Genomic DNA, 23,133 nt, shown 5'->3' with positions numbered 1-23,133 from the left:
GTGCCATTACATATCCTCCAGTTTTATATAAAAGCAATCTATAGGAGACTGGGTTGGAAATGGCCACATTTATAAATAATAGGCTTCCTCCACATATTTATTTGTATCAATTTTTGCAGATAAGATACAGTTAATAATTATAATTATAATAACTTCAATTGTATAGCACTTATCTAAACGAGGTTACAAAGTGCTTCACATAAAAGTCCATGGCAAAGTCTAGTTAGTCAAAGTCTAAAACCATTTCATATTAATTTTATGACATATGCACCTATTACACTATATTACACCTGTTAGTGCTGTATTTCAATTGTGAACTTTGACGGTGCTCTCAATAGTTATCTTGGGTGTGATGATTCATGGAGATTATCTACTATAGAATTTAGTGTAGCTAACACAGTATTACACTGGGAATCTGCTGAGAATCTAACTTCTTGATTGGTGCACAGGTGTCTAGACTATTCTGTTCACACATCTCCTAACAGAATGACAACAGTGACACAGCTACTCTTTGTTCTCTCCACTCTCCTGATTTTCCTCTTAACAGTCTTTATTAGGCTGATAATGAAACCACTGTAATGTTTTGTAAAAGGTCTAGTTCATAAGCATTACGTTTAAGAGCCTATAGTTCAGCAAACATTATTATGACTGGGATATTATAACAATATAAAATGTGTCTTGTTTCACCACAAATATGAATTGATGATTTGATTACTTGCAAACAATAGTTTGTTAATATTCTCAGTTGGAAAAAAAGTTAATTAGTTTTTACACAAGCTTCAGAAAGTATTCAGACCCCTTAAAGTTTGTTCACACTCTCCTAGTGTCAATGATTTAATTTTAACGGACATAATGGCAACGTTTTTTTTTCATCAGTATTTTCTTTGCAAAAACCAAAGCCTGAAATCTCACATATAGCTATGTAAGTCCATATGTGTTAGTTTTAACTAATTGTACATAGTTTAGGCACACAGCTATATACAACTTCTCAGAATTCAGGACAAAACCAAACCATGATGTCCATTGTACTTAATGAATAAAGCCAAATATAGAGAGGTCTTTAAAGAAAACCTGCTCATGAGTGCATGTGACCTGAGACTGAGACAGTGGTTCACTTTTCAGCATGACATTGACATTGAAATATTATGCCAAGACAATGCTGGAGTGGATTTTCTGGCTGTCCTTGAGTGGCTTATAGACAAAGCCCAGACTTAAAACTCAACATCTTTTTAGAGACCTGTAGATGTCAGCATACAAAGGCTTCCCATCCAATCTGGAGCTTGAGAGGATGTGTTGGAAAGAATGTTATTAACTAATTCATGTGTGCAAATATTGTAGAGATCTTACCCAGGAAGACTCAAAATCTGCAATTGATGCCAAAAGGGCCTTTATCAGACGTCTTCACTCTGCATGGGACCAATAATCCATGCCCAAAGTCTAAAAGACCCAGACGTGTACTACTCAGAGCCTATTATTTGAAAACTGGGACCCAGAATGCAGAACCAAGAAATTCTGAACCCGAGCCCATAATGTTGAGCAGAGGCAGCACCCGCTTAAACGAAATGGGAAACAACCCACATCCAACGGGCTCTAAAAAACCTGGATCGGAGAGGTCCCGGGTCGGTTCACAGTTCATTGTCTAAACCCATGAAAACCTATAGCTTTTTCAAAGTCCTGAACTATCTGAACTAGTTTCAATAAAATAAAATAAGAGTTTTCAGTTTCTAATTTTTTAATACATTTGCAAACATTTCTGATCACATGTTTTCACTTTGTAATGATTTTGAATTATTGACTGTAGACTGGCAGGAAAAATCAAATGTCCAGACAGCAAAACTGAAAAATGAAGTAACACGAAGAACTTACAGCTGCGGTTAATCTTGTTGGAGCCATTATCAGAGCTGAGGCAGGAGAACATGTGTATATCACACAAGTAGGCCTATTTCCCTATAAGAGGTGAGACCTCTGATGTTTTAAACTCAATACTGTTGAAAATCAAAAAAATTGAATTTGTATCTTCTTCATGAAGTGGTTTTGGGTTAGAGAGAGGTTACATATCAGGGAATCTATGATATATCTCATTGTGTTTGAATGTGTTTCCTGGTCAGTCCACAGTTAATGCAGGCCATGTTCTCAATAGCCCCAAATGCTTTTGACCATCAAACCCAAGACCAGCATTGTGTCCACTGCCTCCCGGTTCCTCTCCTCTGGATCTATAAATGAATAGCAGCCATCAATCACTGTCAGGGCAGTCCTTCCCCTGCCCAGACGGACGGGGTGACTAATGTCACTGCATGTTACTGTCCAGCCCTCCCGCCTCTTCTCCCGCTCACTCACATCAAACAGACCTGACAAGCCACCAGCTACAGACCAAAGGGGCACCACAATGTCACCTTTTTAGATTTTTGGGGGGAGGGTGGAACTTGTTGAGGGGACACAATCAGCTCCCAGCATCCCGTTCTTTGTTTTGTTTGTTGATTGACAGCTGGGGTGCCTTTACTGGGCAGTGAAGAGGACGTTGGCTGACAAATCTCTTGACTGTTGTATGGCTCGGTATAACCTTCACTCACATGTGTCCCAAGTTTGTTCTTAGTGACGGGACAGACAACACAGTCCACACCGTCTATTCTAGAGCAGTTCTAAGTTAAATACAATCTAATATGAGCCATGCAGTTATTGCAAAATCAAACCTTATGCTGTGTGTTATTTTTGAAGTGAAATAGCAAAATCACAGCAAAAGAACATATAGCCTACACCTCCATAAATGTCAGATTGTTAAAACCACACAACCAAAACACAATCCCTTTCCACAGCCCCCAAAAAAATCTGTATTTATATTTATGAAACACAACTTTGGCATTGACTGTTCCCCATACACATCGAATGTGATGCAAGCAGTTAACACTGTATAAACAGGAACTAAAGTCTACATTCATTTGACATACATTTTTGCCGACATTTTAAAGAAAAGCCTGAATCTAAGGTTATGATATAATGGACTTTAAAATGCGCATTCAATTTTTCAACCTCTTCAAGATCACACAGTTGACACTTTCTATTTTTCCTCTGGATATGAGTGGAAGTGTCTGGTTTCATTCGCCAGAGGCAGGATACCACATCTCAAGTGAGCACAAACAGACCTCTGAGCTCAGGTTAAGGGTGACATGGTTCTCATGGTAAATACACTTTATCAAACTGTTCGTTCTGAATTTTGGTTTTAAGAGAACATCTTCTGACCATTTTTCTCTATAGTGTTCAAATAATATTGTTTTAATTTCATCAGCACTACATGATCATTTGTTTGTATATATGGAGACATGCTTTCCTACATATTTTGTAAGCTCCCTTGCCCAAGAATAGTTATTTGATAATTTTGCATATAAATAGTTTGGTAAGTCTTTTATCAAGCATGTTGGTTAGTCTATTTCACAGTTGCAACATGCCGTCTTTATGATGTACTTCACATGGCTCCCATGCCATGTCACTCCATACTGAATGTTTTGGGGCCATTGGATGCAGAGTGGAGGATCTGTGTGTAGAAAATAGAAATAGAGCTACATTACTCCTCCTCTTTATTGATGTGGCAGTCAGCAAAATGATAAAAGAAGATGATTCTCTCACTTTGAACCCTGATGTAAACATAACACACGAACAAGAACACAAGGGGAAATCTGCCATCACATTTTAGGTCACAGATAACGAAGAATGGTTGAATGTCAGGATGCTATGTCCTTTGCCCATTCCAATTGGGGCCATCTATAGTGTATTCAGTTTTACCACTGCATTTTAATAAGGCCAGTGGGAAAATAACTTACTAAAAACTTCTGTTTGTCTCCTTTTTTAAAGGTTGTCACGACAGTAACCAATCAGTGTTGAAGGATTTGCCAACTGTGGAAGTCATACCAAAAAGTTGTTGTGTCAACTGTATACTGCATAGGACACAAGGGAATGCAGTTTCTTGTGTCACAAATCAGATACTTACTCACATGTAGTGCAAGTGATGTTGTGCAAGGTATTGTAGTATCATATCAATAATTACTGGAAATGACAATCACAGCTTGTGACTGTGGTTGTCATCAGCCAAAATATCCTTTCTCTGCTGCCATTTCCATGTGCTTGCCAATATGCTGGAGGCCCTTCACCTTTCACTACATTGGCAAGATGGCAACTGTTGAGAGTGAGAAGTGCCCATCACATTTAAATTTTTAACAATTTTGCGTGAATCATCTGGATACTTGAGCTGCTTTCAGACATGCACTGGCTCTGGAGATCCTCCGCAGTTTCTCTGGAGGAGGTGTATGTCTGAACGCAAATGTCCAAGTGAGAGCCTGGAGTTTCTGCAGACTGCATTTAAACGTCATGAAAAATGACTCGTCAACATGTTGCTCAGTACAACACGAGACGTGACGCTCACAGTCAGGACTCAGTGTTAAAATGAGCGGAGCGACACGCAGTCATGATCTGACACCATCGATTCATAACTAAACACGTGATCGTAAGTTTGTCACCTAAATCGTCCCAATAAAAAATGGAACAAATGAACGTGAACTAGTTCAATTTTGGAACCATGAACTTAGTTCAAAATTGTACAAAATTAACTATGAACGTGAACTAGTTAATTTTAAGTGTGAACTGGCATAACACTGAATACAGTACCTGTGTGAGCATCTTTTCTCTGTGATGAAGATGAACAAAAACCCACACAGGAGTCTTCTCACTGATGCACACCTTCACTCCATCTTGAGGGTTTCCACAGCACAGAGCCTAACCCCAAACATTAATGAACTGGCAGCCAAGAAAATAGGGGGTTGTTGACGCTTCTAACACTTAATAGATGAAAAAAGAAAAAAAAGGATGTGCACTGCTATATGAATTACAAGAGTTTTGGCAGTGCTCACAGCCAAGTGCAAAACCAGTCTAGTCACTTGTCAAGTCAGAGAAAAATTGACTTTAAAAACCCAGAGCTGTGTAGAATAAAACTGAAGTGTATGGAGATGAATGCATGAATATGCATGGACACAAACATACCCCGAGACCTTAGAACTAACCTTCAACCTCTAGATCCCCCTCAACTCCTAAAAGATGTCTGGAAATTCACCTTTTCTGGCAACCTGCATGATGGGCCCATAATGGAATCATTTGCTACACACAGGACCACATTTTTTCTATGTGATCATAGTATCTCTCATTGTAAGACTGCTTTTGATAGAACATTAAAATAAGAATTTCAGTGGGATTAGTATCTGATATATTTTACATTTTAGTCCATTATTTCAGATAAATTGTATTGAATCGTAGAACACACACACACACACACACACACACCAGACCTTTATTATCAACTTTCAACCAGGCTCTAACATTTGACATCTGCATTTGTCTCTGTCTCTATCTCTGTCCTCACTGGATGGGTAAATCGGTGTGTATAGATGCTGATCGAGCCCAGAAGCATGGTATGGATGAGTTTATTTCAGCCAACCCCTGTAACTTCGACCATGCCTCGCTCTTTGAACTGGTGCAGCGCCTAACTCTGGACCACAGGCTCAACGACTCCTACTCCTGCTTGGTAAGGAAAAGTTTTGTACTCATGAAGTCATTAGTGCACACAGAAGTAATGGAAGAATGAAAAAAGCATTGTTAGGTTGCACATGTCCAAAGGATTTATATTTCTAACGTATAATGCATAGAAAAAGCTGGAGGAAATTCACTGAGAGAAAGTTGTTGAGTTGAGTCTGAGCTGTTACTCAGTGGCACTGGTACTCTTCAACATCCATTTATAACTCAGCTATTGTCTATACAATGTATTTGCTGTTTATGTATTATGTACCATTATGATTGACAAAAATTATCCAGTGATGAAAATTGGGTCAACACAGCATAACACAGATTCAGTTTGTGTTCCGACTGCACAGTATTGTGATTGTAATTTTCTTGAATGACTGCAGGACATTTACATCCAGAATCTTCTGATATTTTGTGGAATCCACTCTTTCTCTGTCCTTGTTCATCAACATTGTTTGAAGTTGCTTGTCCACAGCACTTTCCAAAATGTCTCTGACTTATTCAAATGTTAAAATATTAGTTTTGAAGTCACATTTAAGTTTTCCCTCTGATGACTTTTCCATTTGGACCTGTTGGTGCCTAGTAAAATGGTGCACCACCATTCCTGCTTCAACTAAACCTGACACCCGTGCCACACTGGCTGCTGTTGCGTCGCAAAATGGCTGCGGTATGGCGTGCTTTTCATTTCCGCGCACATGTTAACAGATAAGAGCTGCCTCACCAGTTCAGCTGCTGTTCTGCTGTGGAAGTCAAGCTGCTCTTCTAAAGATTTGAGGTCTCAATGTTTTTTTCTACACGTGGTTCACAGCAGAGTAGACAGACAAAATTATCTTTCAGCACAGTTTTAATGCTTATCTTTCGAATATGTCGCTAACATAAATATTTGCAACACTTCCTGTAGCCTACCCATTTTAAAATAAAAGCACTCCAGCATTTCTGTTGACTGCATCCATTCATCTTATTTTTAAATGTTTTTTATCGCGAGGAGCAGAAGATGCACTGCTTCATGCTGTAGGCATCTGAGTGTGTAGCAAGGCACACACTAATTTGACTAAAGTTGCACTTTTTAGCTTCAATGGCAAAGGAGCATAAAGTGTGTCGTCAATGTGCACTTCTACTTAAATTTATTAAAAGTACAGCATTTCCATTTAGTCAAGTTAGCAGGTTAGATTGTTGAGCTATCTGGTGATGTGTGCCTTGCTATGCACTCGGGGGCCAGAATAGTGAAAAACAGTAAAAAGCGGTTTACAGTGGGCCTACACAGCTTGCGCCTTCATGAACTAGAGCAATAGTCTTCATCAGTGTTTCCAGTTGGGCCAGTCCACTCACACAAGTATAAGAACAGCAGGTATCTCCATTAGCAGATGAGAGCTTTGTAGTTAGGTCTGAAGCTGGCGGCTCCAGTTCAAGCTGGAACAGGTCTTCTGCTTGCTTAGCTGCTGCTAAATCATGAGCTAAGCTTTCGTACAGAAAGAGAATGAAATCTTATGAATGAAAAAGCTTAAATTGATGTTGCTCTCGCTACACTAAAGCTAAACCAAGAGATTGCAAGCAGCAGAAGCAGTGGCTGAAGTTTTCAAGTCTACAGCAGTAGAAATGGAGAGAGGCTCCAGAGATTTCAGCATTGGATCTCTTCCACCTCAGTCACCACGACAAAGAACCAGTGAATGGTTGGGTTACTCCAAAATAGCTTCAGAGCCTACTCTCACTGACCAGGCACATAGTCAGCCTCAGCAAAGCAATCCTGCAGCCCTCGACAGTGCTGTTCCAGATCTCTCCAATAGTGGTCTTCATGGGACTAGACCACACATTCTGACCACCAAGCTAGTGAAGCCAGATCCTGATGCTACCCCTCACAGCTCCCACCCTATGAGGTTACATCAGCCAGTCTTGTCCAGTCTCCAAAAAGAAGCTCCTTGTACTCTCTCTGCCCCTAACAGAACAGAGTTCGGTGACATCTCTAGAGTCCTTGCTCATCGGGAACTGCTGACCTCCAGCCTCACCAAATTTAAAGATCAACCTGAAAGCTTCTGGGCATGGAGGTCAAGCTTCCTGAACTCCATTGAAGGAACAGAACTTACCTGCAGAGAAGAGCTCGATCTGCTAACCAAGTGTTTAGTCCCACAGTCTTCAACACACATCAAGAGGATCGAGCTGTCCATGTCAACAAACAAGGCCTGGAAATGGCATGGTCTTGTCTTCAGGAGTGTTACAGGTCACCAGAGATGATAGAGATGGCTCTCTTCGACAGAGTGGAGAAGTTTCCTAAGATCAGCAAGACGGATCATCAGAAGCTTAGAGGGCTTGGTGACTTGCTACAGGATGTTAGTATCAGCACAGCGTGAGGGCAAATTACTTGGACTGATTTGCCCAGATATGGAAAGAGGCCTGAACCCAATAGTGGAGAAGTTGCCATTCTACAAGAAAAATGGATCTCTCTTGGTAGTAATTACCAACCACAGAACAATGGTCATTTCCCACCTTTTACCTACTTTGCTGACTTCATCTGCAGAGAAGCCTACATACGCAACGACCGCGGTTTCTCTCGGCCCCCTTCAGCTGCTGCAACAACAAAACTGGACAATACAATAAAGAAGATGAGTAGCTCCAGAAACTTCATCTCCTCAAACAGGACAGAGGTCTCCTCCATATCTGACTCCAACACTCCACAAAAGACCTCACCCCCTTATACATTGTAGAGGCTTGGAAACCAAAACCATCGAAGAAAGCAAGGCGTTTCTCAAAGAAGCTGGCATAAGCTGTTGTTCTTCAAGCCAAAATCTCGCCAAAGATTGTAAAATAGCACTTCAGTGTAAAGGGTGCGGCAGTGATAAACACATAGCCGCACTTCACCCTGGACCAGCTACATGGGATAATCAGAGCCCTTAGTCAGAGAATGGTGGGAAGGAGGAGTGCGAGCCATCTCCTACCATGAACTCCAAGTGTACAGAGGTCTGTGGAGGAAATAACGGCCCACGCTCCTGCTCTAAATTCTGCCTCATCATGTTGATTCCTGAGGGAGAACCGGACAGGTCAATGAGACTCTACGCTATTCTTGATGACCAAAGCAACCGATCGCTGTCCAGATTGGAGTTCTTTCACCTCTTTGGCATTGAAGGCCTAGAGACTCTGCTCCAGAAAATATACAAGTCTCACTGAAATGTCTGGCAGGAGAGCCACAGAGTGCAACTATATCCCTGAAGTCTGGTCTGAATCACCTACTCCAGAGGGGCAAATGATCACACTAATCTCAAGCCCCACTCCCCTTCTGTATGCTAAGGCCATTTCTGATGAACAACAGGGAGCATGCTCTGAGTCGCTTTAACTTAAGAAAGGCTGAGAAGAATGCTTTTTTGTCTTCAATTTAGGGATATTCACCCTAGTGTATCACCCCTGCAAATCAGGTCAAATTCGAGTTGTGTTTGACTCCAGCGCCAAGCATCTTGGAGTGTGTCTTAACAATGTGTTGCTGACCAGACCATACCTGGCCAGCAGTTTGCTGGGAGTTCTGATGCATTTTTGACGTGAACAGATTGCTGTTACTGCAGACATCGAACAGATGTTTCATAGTTTAATTGTGAGGGAAGATCAAGGGAACTCCCTGCGATTATTGAGGTTTAAGAACAATGACCGAATGAATGAATTTGTCCAAAAAAGGATGTGATTGCATGTATTTGGCAACAGCCCCTCCCCAGCGGTCACTACCTGCGGCCTCAGGTGAGCTGCTCTACATGGAGAGGATGAGTTCGCACATGCAGCAAAAGTGTTCATACATAGAGAGTTCAATGTGGATGACGGCCTCATTATGTCTTCCATAATTGAAGCTGTCAGCTTACTCAAAGCAGCACAAGGTATGTTCAACATACACCTCCACAAGATTACATCGAACTGTCCAGCAGTTTTGCGGGCATTTCCATCCTCTGAGTATGCTAAGGACTTGAAGGACCTTGAACTAGACTCTCTTCCAGTGCAGTGCAGTCTAGGGTTGAGCTGGGACCTGAGCAACGACACATTCACCTGTCAGGTCGCCACCACCAAAGAGCCCTTCCCCCGCAGGTGTGCTTGCTACTGAACAGTGAACAGTTTGTCTTATCCACTCTGTGTAGTGGCACTAATCTCCATACAAGAAATGTTCCTGCTAGCAAAACTTGCCTTTGATAGCATTGACTGGGATGAGCCCCTCCTAGCTCAAAAGTAAGTGGAGTGGATCACTTGGAGAGATTCACTACAAACTCTCGAACACCATGAGACTCTTGCCCAAGGACACTTCGGCATGCAGATGGGGAAGACTGGGATAGAACTGCCGACTTTCTGGTTGGAGGACCACCGCTCTACCCTTCAGCCACAGCCGCCCCAAGGACGTGGCCAAGTTAGCTCATATGTCAGTCCATACAGCGACACGTCTTGAGCTAGAAGCAGCAGTCCTACCAGTCGAAATCACAGAACTGGTGTCCAGTTTGATGACACGAGGTTTTACATCAACAGCAAAGTCGTGTGGGTTATATTCACAATGTCACTCGCAGGTTCTATGTATAGGTCAGTAGCAGAGTAGAATGCATCAGAAAGTCTTTGAGCCCTGAACAGGTGTATGTACGTGCCCACCAGCCAGAATCCAGCAGATGTAGCAACCAGATTAGCCCCTGTGGTGCTGCTCTCAAGCACCAGCTGGCTCACCGGGCCCGAATTCCTGCTGGAACCTACAAAACAAACAAACCAAGTAATGCATCAGGATACATTTACACAAGTGTGTGACCTGTAACAAGCTCAGAGGTAAGACAGCCTTTGTTTGGCTGTCTTACCTCCAGAAGGCTGACCTCCCATCAGATTGGATAAGTACGGAGCCTCCATTCACCAACATAGTCATTGATGTATTTGGCCCTCGGACTATCTCTTTCACACTACAATAAAACAACTTGACTAAATCAAAATGCTGCACTTCAATAAATTGATGTACACATGCACATTGAAGACACACTTTATGCTAAATACGACCTCCTCCTCACTGATCCCTGCTCAGCAACACTGCCAAGCCCTGCTGCCGGAAACTTGCCACCACCACCCCAGCCTCCATCTTTTAGCACTGAGTCCAAACATGGTTGTGGTAAATGGTATTCATCTTAAACAAATGTATCTTGCCTGCTACACATGCTTTTTTTTTTCACGTGTTCCCTGTTTTATCTTAGCATGCTGCTTGGCTGATCCAGGGAACATCCAAAGAATGGAGTCATTGTACAAAGCATAACTGTATTCCCACTGTGCAATAAAGTGCTGAAAGTCAGTTAAGGCCTAATGAGATAACTAAGTTGTGAGTGTTTTACAAGTAGAGGGCTGCCTAAACTTTTGCACTTGGCAAAATGACTTATTATGAAGCTTTTACCTCATCAGATGTTTCACTCAGCAGTGCTCATGTGTGTTGCCCACAGGGCTGGTTCAGTCCTGGTCAGGTGTTTGTCTTGGACGAGTACTGCGCCCGTTACGGTGTTCGAGGCTGCCATCGGCATTTATGTTACCTAAGCGATCTACTGGAGAGGGCGGAGAACGGAGCCATGATTGACCCCACCCTACTGCACTACAGCTTTGCCTTCTGCGCCTCCCACGTGCATGGAAACAGGTACAACTGCCTTGTCTTGGCTCTTTTGCTTCCCCCACAGTTACACCCTGTCTGTGGGTGCTACAATTGTAAAAATATATTCTTGTTCGGAAAGACTCTGAGCATGAAGATCATCACAGAGTGATGACAGGTCAGTCATCATACATGGGAACATATATGGTGAAATATGTGACCCTCCAACCCCACCTCATTCAGATTTAAGTTGTTTCTTTTTGCATGTCAATTGGCTTTCACTATGCATGTTTGCACACTCACTTTTCCTCTTTCTTTTGTCTTTTTTCCTTGTTTTCCTTTAACCTTTTATCATTTTCACATCATGCCCTTCCTTCCACTCTGCCCAAAACCCTGCACCTCCACAAAACTGCATCTAGTCAGCGTGTGTGTGAGTTGTTAAACTGGCCAGTATCTCAGGCCGAACTCAATAAGGCCCTTTTCCCATCTGTCCCTGAGCTTCCTGCTAAGAGAGAACTCAAAATCATTGAGTTCATGAAGAAAAAGGATTTAAGGTCCCCCCCTTTCTCAGGAACTAGAAGGTAAGTTATCTCATAGAATTTGAATTACAGTCTAACAAGGGTAGAAAATATGAACATCTTCTCTAAAAGGTATTAGCCATTATCCCTGTTATTAACTTGCCAAAATAACTGCTGCCAAATGGAAATGCTGATAATTGCCTTTCACATTTTTCCGTTTTTCTTTCTCTCTTTTACCAACACAAGTGATCAGACACTCAGATGGGTTTTAAAACAAATCAGGTTAAACCTTGTCGGCAGAAACAGTTATGAATATTAACCCAAAGTGAAAGCACCTGAATTAACTGTTAATTGCCTCCTTTGACTGTCTTATGCACTTTGACATCATGACTTCTAGTGCACAGACCAAATATGCTCCTTGGTTTGGTGAGAAAATATAGGTTTGACATTTGCTCCCATTTCAAATATAATTCTGCAGAGATAAAGTATTGTGGAATGAACGGATATGCAACTACAAAATCAATAGGAAGAATACCACGGACCTGTCACCTCAAAGCACCCAACACAGAAACTGAGGTAATGTTGAGATGTTAAGGCCATAGAAAAACAAATAGGCAGTTATGTTACATTATTGATTAGCATTTCACAACAGGACATTGCCTGTGGGTGGATCTAACTGAAAAGTCAGTAACCCAGCCAGTGAATCTGTTCCTTAGTGAAGTGCCTAAAGCACACACAGTTTAACTGCCATTTACGTTTGATAATCAGGTCTTGAGTTTGAATAGGTCCACGTCAGCTCAGTGGAATCTAATGTGCTGTTTAAATGCACAATAATGCAGATTGGTGTGTTTGGGGTTGAATCAAGTCTGTTGAGCAGTACTGTGTCTACCTAGTTTGAAAAGATGTTCCAAATATTTACTGTTGAAAATATTTAAATGGTCTTCCACAGCCTATAATAATAAACACTTACTACACAACATAGACTAGTAGGTCAACAAAACAACTACTGAGGTCAACAAATGGAGAAAATGTAACACCTTTCTGCCACAGTCCTGACAAAACCGAACATTAAAAGAGGAAGATTTATTGCAGGGCTATTGTACAGGGTTCAGGTCCATCAGAGCTTTTCTTTCTTGATATATAGCTTAATGAAAAAAATTCCACAAAGCAGCATCATTACTCATACCAGCGACCACTTTGTGGCTTATTTTCATTTAAATGTTCTCTTACCCTAAACTCATTATAATAAACTCCTATTTGAAAGCAGTTTGCTGAAGTTGAACGTACAGGGTCACTATGTTTTTACTAACTAGTCTTCTAGTGACTAAAATGATGCTTTACTACAATTAAAAAGAATGTGGTTGGCCACATATTACAAAAATTGACACACCTTTGATGTGAAGACTACATCTAAACAGAGACATTAGACACAGAGGCATATTCTTAAAGTTTGTTTTAGGGGAAGCAGTTTTCAGTCTGAGATCAAATGGTGTTTTCCTGAAGGTTGGTGGGGACACGGGAGTCATCTGTCCTGTATTCCAGTGTGTGCCATGTTATCTATGCTGCAAGATTTACCTTTGCTCTAATCGGCTGTGATGTGCTCAGACATCAAATCTGTCAGAATAACAGTCTGTCGTCTGCACATGAAGCATAACAAAGACAGATGAGGGCCACTGCAGCACTGAGAGCAAGGGTCAGGGGGAGTGTTCATAAGTGCCCCCCTCCACTTGGTAGAGCGGTCATCCTCTAGAAGGTTGGTGGTTCGCTCCCAGTCTGCATCTATGCCGAAGTGTCCTTGGGCAAGATACTGAAACTGCCCCTAAATTGCCTCTCGTCGATAAAAAAGCACTGCCCATAGCTGCACTTTTATGAATGTGTGTGTGTGTGTGTGTATGTGTGAATGGCAAATAAAATGTACAGTAAAGCATTTTGAGTGGTCATCAAGACTAGAAAAGTGCTTTATAAATACAGACTGTTTACCATATATCCATCCAGGCCTTTTCTGATGAGTATGGACAGATGGACAGTCCCTCCACAGAAAGAGAAAGAGAAGCGCACATATTAAAGACAAAAAATTACATGTAATTGATAACTATGGAGGCTAAGGGACTGATGCACAGAGTAGTGTACACGCTGGTATCCAAAAGTTGTTTTTTTGCTGCCACAGGACAGTGTTGAGCAAAGCTTATTATTAATATTTAAAATGAAAAAATCCTACTTTAAATTCACATCTAAATGTAGTTTTTCTTATGTCATAAATCCCAAAATAATGAGCGCTACACATCTACACATCCACGTCCACACACATCAAACAGAGACCTGCTCTGTCAGCCCAGCCACTGTGCCTGGAGGTTGTGGCTTGACAGGTTGACAGGTTGTCATGTGTGATGGGCCGGATGTCTCCACTGCCGACACTGGTGCGTTTGGCCCTGTGTACACACCTCAACCCCCCCCAATAGCCTGCTGGCCTGGAGGTGTTGGTGCATCAAGCTGGACTGGACTGTTGCCCAGTCGCTTGCTAAAGGTGTCCATCTGAACATTGATACAGGTCCATGCTGGATTTGATGTTTTCATTCCACTGCCAATGTTCATTTGTTAACATTCCCTCAGTTATTTTTCACAGTGCACTTTAATAGATGAAATACAGATACAAATGTTGCTGTTTCTTAATGAAATCAAATTTCCCTGCAATATTGGTTTGATCTCTGGCTTCCTTTAACCCAGTTTGTCAGGATGGAGCCTAAAAACATCTGCAAAAGCAAATGTGTAGATCTGCTGTGGCGACCTACAACAGCTAGAAGAAAGTTACATATTATACAAATACATACTGATGGTAATCATCAGTGATAAAATGATAATGTACAAAGTGGTTATATTAGATGCAGATCTCTGATAGATATATAGTATAGTACACCATACAAGAAGCAATAGAAGAAACATGAAAAAAATGAGGTGCAGACAAAATATGTTTGATTTCCGATATGAAATGTGGTTTGGAGAGATAAAGAAATGACTCCATATCTAAACACTAATCATAAATTCAAATCAAATTTTAAATGCTGTATTGCTGATAAATATTTTTTCAGCTCACTAATGTTGATCACTTTTTATTAATCTCTACATCTATATTATATTTGTCTTTCAAAAAATATTTTAAGACCTTCATTCTTGACCTTCATGTTAAAAAGGTCATCAGCCAGTAAGTCAACGTTGACATTTCAAATGTCTGGTTTTGTCGAGTTAAATATTCACTTCTGAAACCAGATAATATTCAATAATAAAATAGAAATGAACATTATAAGTAGTTAATACAATTTTGTAATCATTCTATCAATCAAGCAAATTATCAATTGACTAATTCAACTCTAGAACATTTAGTTTCTGAAATGAAAGTGATCAAAGAAAGAATGGTTCTGAAATTAACAAAGTAAGAGTAACAGTATGCTACTCTCTGACTGAGGGGAAAGGTGAGTTTTGAGATATTTGGTTGGAGATTTCCTGTTGCATGGTAACCTACCTTAAGGCCTTGATACAGATGTCTGCTGCGTGGAAGGGAGATGTGAAAGCGTTGCAGGCTCACCATCTGTCTGTCACTGATGGCTCATTTGTTAGTTTTAGTCATTGGAGCTGTGAGGTCATCTGGTCAAGCAAACATGAGGAAGCTGCCAAGGAACAACACGTGTCTGAAAGAAAAAGAACAGACAGAGCCCCGCAGGACTTAATTAGTTTGACATTTTCTTGTTAAATTTTCTGCCAGAATGTGAAAGGTGAGATGGCTTTTTATTCTCATTTTTTGTAATCACAGCTACTCCAATCTTTATGTGGGATGTACTAGAATGTCTTTCTAATACATCCAGTGATCAGCCACAAAAACAAAGACAGCAGAAATGAGTTACAACTTATGAGCTGAAGCCATTGATTATCGTGCAAGAAATAGTCACCACTGGAGCCAAACACTGAGGAAGAATCATAGGGATAGACTAACCCTAATCCATAACACAAAGAACAGCCCACAGTCATTTTCAAAACATAAAAGATTGACCTCTTATTACCATTTTCATGCTCCTGTTAGAACTGGGTCTACACTGAAGTTGAATGTGACATTTCTTCCTCAGCGTGATGGTTTTCAGCAGCAGAGACCTACAGGTGGCAGTGACACACTGACAGTGTCTGTTCAGAGGTCCATGGAAAGTGACAGGAGTCTGGATGAGATCATTGCTGATGTTGAGCAAACTTGTACCCTTTGAAATCAAACACAGCACTCATGCACTCATGGAGTGCAGCAAGGATACCAGAAAACACACACACACTCACGCGCAATATCTCACTGTCTGCTGAAATGACATATTAAAGGGAGGGGCTTTGAGGGTGGTGGTGGGGGGGTTGGGGGATTGAGAGAGACAGTGGGAGAGTGTCGTGTCTTCTGCTTCTCATCATGCTGTCATGGTGACCACTCCAGCTCCTCTTCTGTCACATGCACTCTGCTCACACTCCACCGTGACCCAACCATGTCAACAACGATAAAAAGACTTATGATACACATATTAACACACCTGCTTATAAAGCTGTAATTGCTGTCTCTTTATTGAAATGAGGAGAATATGATGCTGTAATGTTGTGAACGCTGTGATTTGCTGTTTTCACTGTCCAATAATAAAAGAGTGTGGCTAATTAGTTTTGATTTACTGACGGTATCTCTGAAAGAGAATGAAGCGTGTTTGTAGTATCTATGTACTACAGAGCAAACCCATCATCTTTTCTGAATGAAAAATGAAATTTCACTCATTATCTACTCACCACTATGCCGATGGAGGGTGAAGTGTTTGAGTCCACAAAACACTTCAGGGGTTTCAGGGGTAAAGAGTGTTGAAGCCAAATCCAATACAAGACACTTGGATAACACCACAGGAGCAGAATGGAGGCATGTTATGTTTTTTTTATTTTATAATTTATTTATTTTTTTACATTTGATGAAGTGATCAGCAGTTACTTCAATTTTATTGGATTTGGCTGCTACGCTGTTTACCCCTGAAAGTGTTTTTTGGATTCAAACACCCACCCGTCCATCAGCTTATTGGCTCGGTCATTATAAGTGAATTTTGTATTTTTTGGTGAACTATCTCTTTAGGTGCCCACAGTTCTTCTGTATCTAAACTTTGTAAAGTACTTTGGTCAACCAAGTTGTTTTAAATTTTCCCACAGTGATTCATCGCTGGCTATTCAAGAATGCGTGCAAAATAAAAACATGCCCTCTTGTGGATGCAGACCCAATTTCTTGACCCAAGCTCAGGATATAAATTGCTTTCACCGAATTTTTATGTGTGAACAGCACCCAGATTTGAACTATACAGCCAATGTGAAAACACCTTGAGATGAATACTAATACTTCCCAAGAACTCATACATTCTATATGGATATAGTCAAGTCCTGGGCCTGAACTATGTTCCAGCCATCAGCACTATTGGGTTATTGTTGTTTTCCCAGAACCTGGCATTACAACACTGCATCATTGTCCTAACTCTGTTACTGTGACCTTTTCTGTGATTAAATGAATTTGAAACACTGACATCCATAAATAATCACCACTCTCAACATAATCTTGGTTATGTCAGCGGATGGTAATCGCTGCCTCATCAATGACAAACGGAGGGATGACTAACCTTTCCACTGCTTGTAAACGCTGCTGTTTTTCAGGCCTGACGGTATTGGCACAGTTACCATAGAAGAGAAGGAGCGCTTTGAGGAGATCAAGGAGAGGCTACGTGTGCTTCTGGAAAACCAGATTACACATTTCAGGTAGGAACTATCAATGTACAATTACAACCATTTGCAAAACCATACCAAACAAGACTGCTTAGGGTTCAAATTAAAATCCACTCTGTTGCCTCCACAGGTACTGCTTTCCATTTGGACGGCCAGAGGGGGCGCTGAAAGCCACTCTGTCCTTGCTTGAACGGGTAAGTAATCTTTATTTCTGGACGGATGAATACCACTTTTTTTTTTTATGAAGCTATCAATTATTGTATATGTTGATGAGGAAATAGATGGATTCTGTTTGCAGTACGTCAACGTCTGTCTTTAACTGTCTCTCTAATAACTTAATCAATACCAGTGAAGCCAATTAAAGTTGTTGGCATCTCCAGCCAATATTAAGCTTACGTGTTATGTTGACATTTCTCATCATTCGTCATGTCTTATCATGATATGGTTTGCTTTAAAGTAACTAAATAAAATTGTGTGTTTTAGGTTCTGATGAAAGATATTGTTACTCCAGCTACACAAGAAGAAGTCAAAGCTGTGATCCATAAGTGTCTGGAGCAGGCAGCCTTGGTCAATTACCAACGCCTCTCAGAGTACGCCAAACTGGAAGGTATAGGTTACTACACCATCACTGTTCTCGTGTTTGTACAATTGTAGTAACAGATCTGTTTAGACAGCATGGTTTTATATGATAACACTTTCCTGCTGAGTCAAGTGGAGCTATAGTGAGAGTTTTCTGTCAAAAATGATTCAGATGTTAAAGATTCTAAAGGCATGTTTGAGAGGATCAGTGGGACACTTTGGTTGTATTATGTCACTATTAATGGAAAACTTATAGAGCAAGTGGGACATTCACTCAAAAGGAGTAAACATGTTCGGTAAACTTGGCCTAGCCAAGATATACTACCACATAACATTGTAACTTTTTGGTCATTGAAGAAAGTCACTTTTTTGATGATTACAGACATGACATTATATATATGTATATATACATAACTTTTTGGAGGTTTCAGAAGAAGTAGAAGAAGTAATCAAGTTGAAAGAGGGGCATTTAGCTTCTCATTTCATATTGGGGTTGACTTTGGTAAATCCAAACCAACTTACATTTTTCCAGTTGCCGCAAAGTTCTAATATTGATATTTAATATTTTTTCCTTCACAGCTGCAGAGAGTAGATCTTATCATCTTTTATATTGCACTTAATTGAATGATAGTTGATCGAAGTGATAAATTCTATGTACTTCTGTACTATGTGTTATCTTCAGCTGATTTTGAAAAATGTACAGTAAGTAAAAATGCATTCAACTCAATATTTATGCAGACTTCGTCCACCATGCCTAAGCTTCCCTTTCAGCTAAGACCTTTACTGCCTCTGTCTGCCACTCTGGTCTGCCTAGTAGCTGAAGTGATGCTCCTTCTTTTTATTTTGTCTGCCTTTCTCTTCTTTGCTCTCTGATGACTTCCATCCTCACTCCTCTCTTTTTCCTGTCTATTGGCTTTTGCTGCTTCTCACTTGCTGCCGTTTGAAAACAGGAAAGCCAATAGACAAGACATGATGGGACGGCTCCTTGTGGCAGTTCAACTCTTTTTTTGTTGCATGGTACTTTAGTAGGCATCATACACATTTTGCAGACATCTGAAACATCCTATCCCAAACAGAGTCAGATCACTTATCTGGTAGCTTCTTCAGGGCAGCATTGTCATTAAAGTATTTTTTATTAGTATTTGTTTTTGCTTACATACAGTTAATGTGATTCTAAACTTGTGTGGTCTCAGTCAGAGTGAGTTAAAAAGGTTGATCCTCGTGTGTGCAGTACAGAGATTGGTCCTGATGTGTATAGCCTAGCTTAGAACAAAGTTGAGCTTAAAGTGAAAATATATACAGTCAACACCTTGCGTGTTGCATCTTGTTAATTCAAACTATTGTCACCAATTTATTCAAGAGAACGGTTTTTCGTTCATAGAACATAACTCATATTTGGCAACCCTTTTTATACATTCTGTCCATAGTCACGGTACCTATTTGTTATTAGTTTAACTAGTGTATGTTTTCATGTCCCAAATAATATCGGGGATTCAAGTGTTATATTCCCATACCAGGTACTACTTGTGTGCTTTTACAACTAATAAACACAACTCTAACAATTAGTATGATGTATCTTAGTAGGTGAAAAAAAAATGCTACATAAAGACAATGAAAGTATTTTAGTCAAATTACAAATGTGGGATGATAACATAAACCTACACAAATGACAAATACATTTCTCTGTGACTGGCAAACTGAATGTGATGGCCGCACCAGCAGCCACACACTGAAACTCAGAAACATGTTCCCGGGGGCTGCTGCTGGAGTCGTGTGGCTGGCCATCAAAAGGAGGTCTAGCTGAAGCAGACAACCTTAAATGGTTCTTCCTAATCGTGGGAAGGGACATTGTTTTGTTATTTAGTTTTGTTTTGCCTTATACTGGCATGTTCTGAGGTGGCTGTAGTTTGTTTAAATGTTAGTAGGTCTTAGTCTAGCCAGCACTAAAACTAAAAACAATCCCGTCTCCTAGAAACCATGCTCATATATTTATGTGGTCCAGACAGCAAAAGCGCCATGTGTCAGTTTAAGGTTAGGGAAAGATGTTGATTTTGGTAAACTGTAAAAAATGTAAATGTAAATTACCATCATATGATTATGTTATTAGAAATCATTATCTAGAATAATCATCATATAAATGAGTTGCATATCTGTATGAACGTCATTTCTAGGGGACACTGTAAAAAAACTTTTACAGTAAAAATGTAATCTTATATGTTAATGTTGCTAACAGAGCTAGGTTAACTGTTTTCCCACTACTAAGCTAGGCTAAACTTATACAGGGCCAATCTCTGTCCTTATTTACTAAGTTCCCTTGCATTCATGAAAAAAGGGACACTCTATGAAACGTTTTTAATGCATTCATATGAGATTGTTGTCTGTGGTTAATCCCTGAAAGTCAACTTGTCACCTTGGATAGGCCTACTTTAATTGTCTTCAATTTCACTTGTTGTTTTAACACTTGTTAATAAAAGCCACGTAGTTTCTGATCTATAAATTAAGTCAGATCAAGGAGAGGTTATCTAGCTAGTTCAGATACACGAAAGAAGAACCAAACTGCAAACAGGCACCTTTCCTAAAATGGACAATTCAGTGATGTCTGTAAATAAACTATAACCTCCATGAAGACACTAAGAAGGATAAACCTTAGTATCTGAATTGTGATTGTTGATTAATCCCAAAATCCCTTTCTTTCATATTGATGGGCTTCTTGACCTATTGGAAAAATATGATATTTCAGAATTGACTTCTGCTCGGCAGAGCAAATGGTTAATTTGAACTCATCAGTCCATAGGTCTTGAACCCCAAACACACATGCATGGATACATTCTGCATTTACTATGGTATGTATTTTTCACAGTACAGGGGCGATGCCATCTTACTCTCTCTATTGACTTGCAAACTCTCTTACCTGTCCCTACACTCCTCAAACAGCTTGGAAACTGTGTACTCTAAGGGTAGACTGATATGGTTTTGGCTGACTTGGCCTATCAATGAAAATGAAGGACATTGACTGTCACCATCATCCAATAAAGATATATGAGGGATTTGATGCTGATTGACTAAGTATAGTAAGGGTGTAAAAGGTGCTTTATGTAGAATTGTGATTTATAAATTATTTGCCATAGCATTAATCAATTTAAACTGTATATTCTTCATTTTCTACATGCCATTTTACATAGTACCAGATCATTTCCAGCTGAAAGGACATTTTCTCTTGATTAAAATACAAAGCTGTCCCATTCAAACCCAGATTTTTCCCAACTGTAGCATCTTAAGGTGCTTGGCCTCAGGTTCGTTCATTTTGTCAGACTACTGCTATGGTGGGTGCAATAGTTCTGTTTGGTTTTGGACAGCTTACAACTTATTGTGACGTTATGACACTGCTGCCTTTACTTGGTGTTCAGTATCAAATTGGACCGAGCAGGGAGACCCAGGACTGGTATGATGGTTAGCTGACTGAGACTGAATGCTGCCTGGCATTCCGTTGTCCAAGAAACAGCCGTATTTTCTGGTCAGCACATGGAGGGGATTGACTGCAGTGTCTTTGACAAACTGTTGACAGTCGGGCAGCCTATTAAAAACTTGACTTTACCAGAGCATTTCTGATATGTGCAGTATGCAACCATGTAGCTCAGGCTGATCTCCCACTATATGCCAGCTAAGACATATTCCATCAGCTGCTAGAATATTGCCAGTTAACATGGCAGGAACTTCCATTGTAACAATTGACTTCTGGTACAGAAGACTTTCCCTTGATGGGCTGTGGCGGTCAGTTTGAACAACAACCAGAGGCAAGATCCAATGTGTGGATAATTGGGAAGGTGTCAAGTGTGTTTTGGATGCGTGGCACTGGGTAAGTGTCTTAAATGTTGCCAAATTGTTTCAGAAGTCTATGTAGAGAGGATATGCTCCATCCCTCTAACATAGCATCACTGTGGGTGAAGCCCAGCTACTGTCACTGTATTGGCTGGCCAGCGTTGTTATGTCTAATGACTCGCAGACCACGACTTCAGTTCAAACAGTTAACTTTATTGTGAAGCACATAACTTCTACAGCTCTCTCAGAACAACAACAAACCCTTTCCGGCAGCCTGTCGTAAAACTGTCGTGCACACTGCAGTACCTACAGCCACCACTGGTACTGTGATTAACTGGCTAATATTACATTCTGATTTCAAAATAGTACATATTGCACCTTTGAAACAATTCATTTTGATTTGAATTGAATATGCCAATATGTTCCAATGACAATTATGAAATTATGATATACTTATTAGCAAGACAAAAATGACAGACATGGGCCTTGAAAACTTCATATCAGTCTAACCCTGGTGACCTCTGTGCTCATCCACTCTGACCCTGGCCTCTCGCATGCCTCGGTATCCACCCTCTTTCTCTATAGGGAAAAAGAGAGAGATGTATGAGCACCCTGTCTTCTGCTTGGCGTCTCAAGTGATGGATTTAACCATTCGTGAGTACCTTCCTCATTCCCCAGCCTTACCCCCACCTCTGCACTTTGATTTTCCTCCTAAAACCAGCACATCTAACCACAACAAGCAACCTCTCATTTCTGCCTTGCATTGGTGTGTTTGTAGGTTTGTACCTGTTGTTTAAGTCTAAAAGTCAAGCTGTTTCTTGATATGTTTCAAAAGCACAACATACTCTGATCTTTCTGTGAGTTTGTTGTATGTCTTGCCCAAAATGTTCTTTATCTGTCTGTGACTTGAATGCATTTTTACTTTGCTTGTGTGTAAATACTCTGAAGTGTTTATGGGCATGATACATTCAATCAGGGCACCCACATCCTGTATTTATGTAAAGGGTATTTTAGTCAGTTCTCTGAGGTTTGAGTGAAACATCTTTGTAAATTACACATTTCCATCGTGAACGGGCCTCTGTTTTTGAATGAAAGCACATTTTCATGTTGGTATTGATGTACAATTTTAACAGATATTTATGCTTTTTCCCATATTAGATTTGAGTTATATTGAAGATTCTTTGTGTTTTTCTTTTTGTTTGTTCTTCTGATATATTCTTCCTATATAACAAAATGAGGAAGTACCCTCTGGTTTAGAGACTGCTGTTACATGCCAAATGGATTGATACTTAAATGTCAATTTAACCTTTACCTTTATTTCTGACACCT

The 23,133-nt window shown here is 40.3% G+C and overlaps 1 protein-coding gene across 2 annotated transcripts in view; it reads left to right on the top strand.

Moving 5' to 3' along the window:
- The window catches only part of cadpsa (Ca2+-dependent activator protein for secretion a), a 171,814-nt gene that overhangs the window by 91,268 nt on the left and 57,413 nt on the right, over positions 1-23,133 (top strand). For both annotated transcript variants that reach the window (XM_035152991.2, XM_047339451.1), the window contains exons 12-16: positions 5,430-5,566; positions 10,986-11,173; positions 17,338-17,439; positions 17,537-17,600; positions 17,890-18,013. In XM_035152991.2, coding sequence (XP_035008882.1) covers positions 5,430-5,566; positions 10,986-11,173; positions 17,338-17,439; positions 17,537-17,600; positions 17,890-18,013 — 615 coding nt within the window. The remainder of the gene's footprint in view (positions 1-5,429; positions 5,567-10,985; positions 11,174-17,337; positions 17,440-17,536; positions 17,601-17,889; positions 18,014-23,133) is intronic.

Source organism: Hippoglossus stenolepis, chromosome 3 (genome assembly GCF_022539355.2).
Source record: "Hippoglossus stenolepis isolate QCI-W04-F060 chromosome 3, HSTE1.2, whole genome shotgun sequence".
In the NCBI taxonomy this organism is placed as follows: Eukaryota; Metazoa; Chordata; class Actinopteri; order Pleuronectiformes; family Pleuronectidae; genus Hippoglossus; species Hippoglossus stenolepis.
Note: the sequence above shows the minus strand (reverse complement) of the source record. Positions and strands in the feature narration are given on the sequence as shown.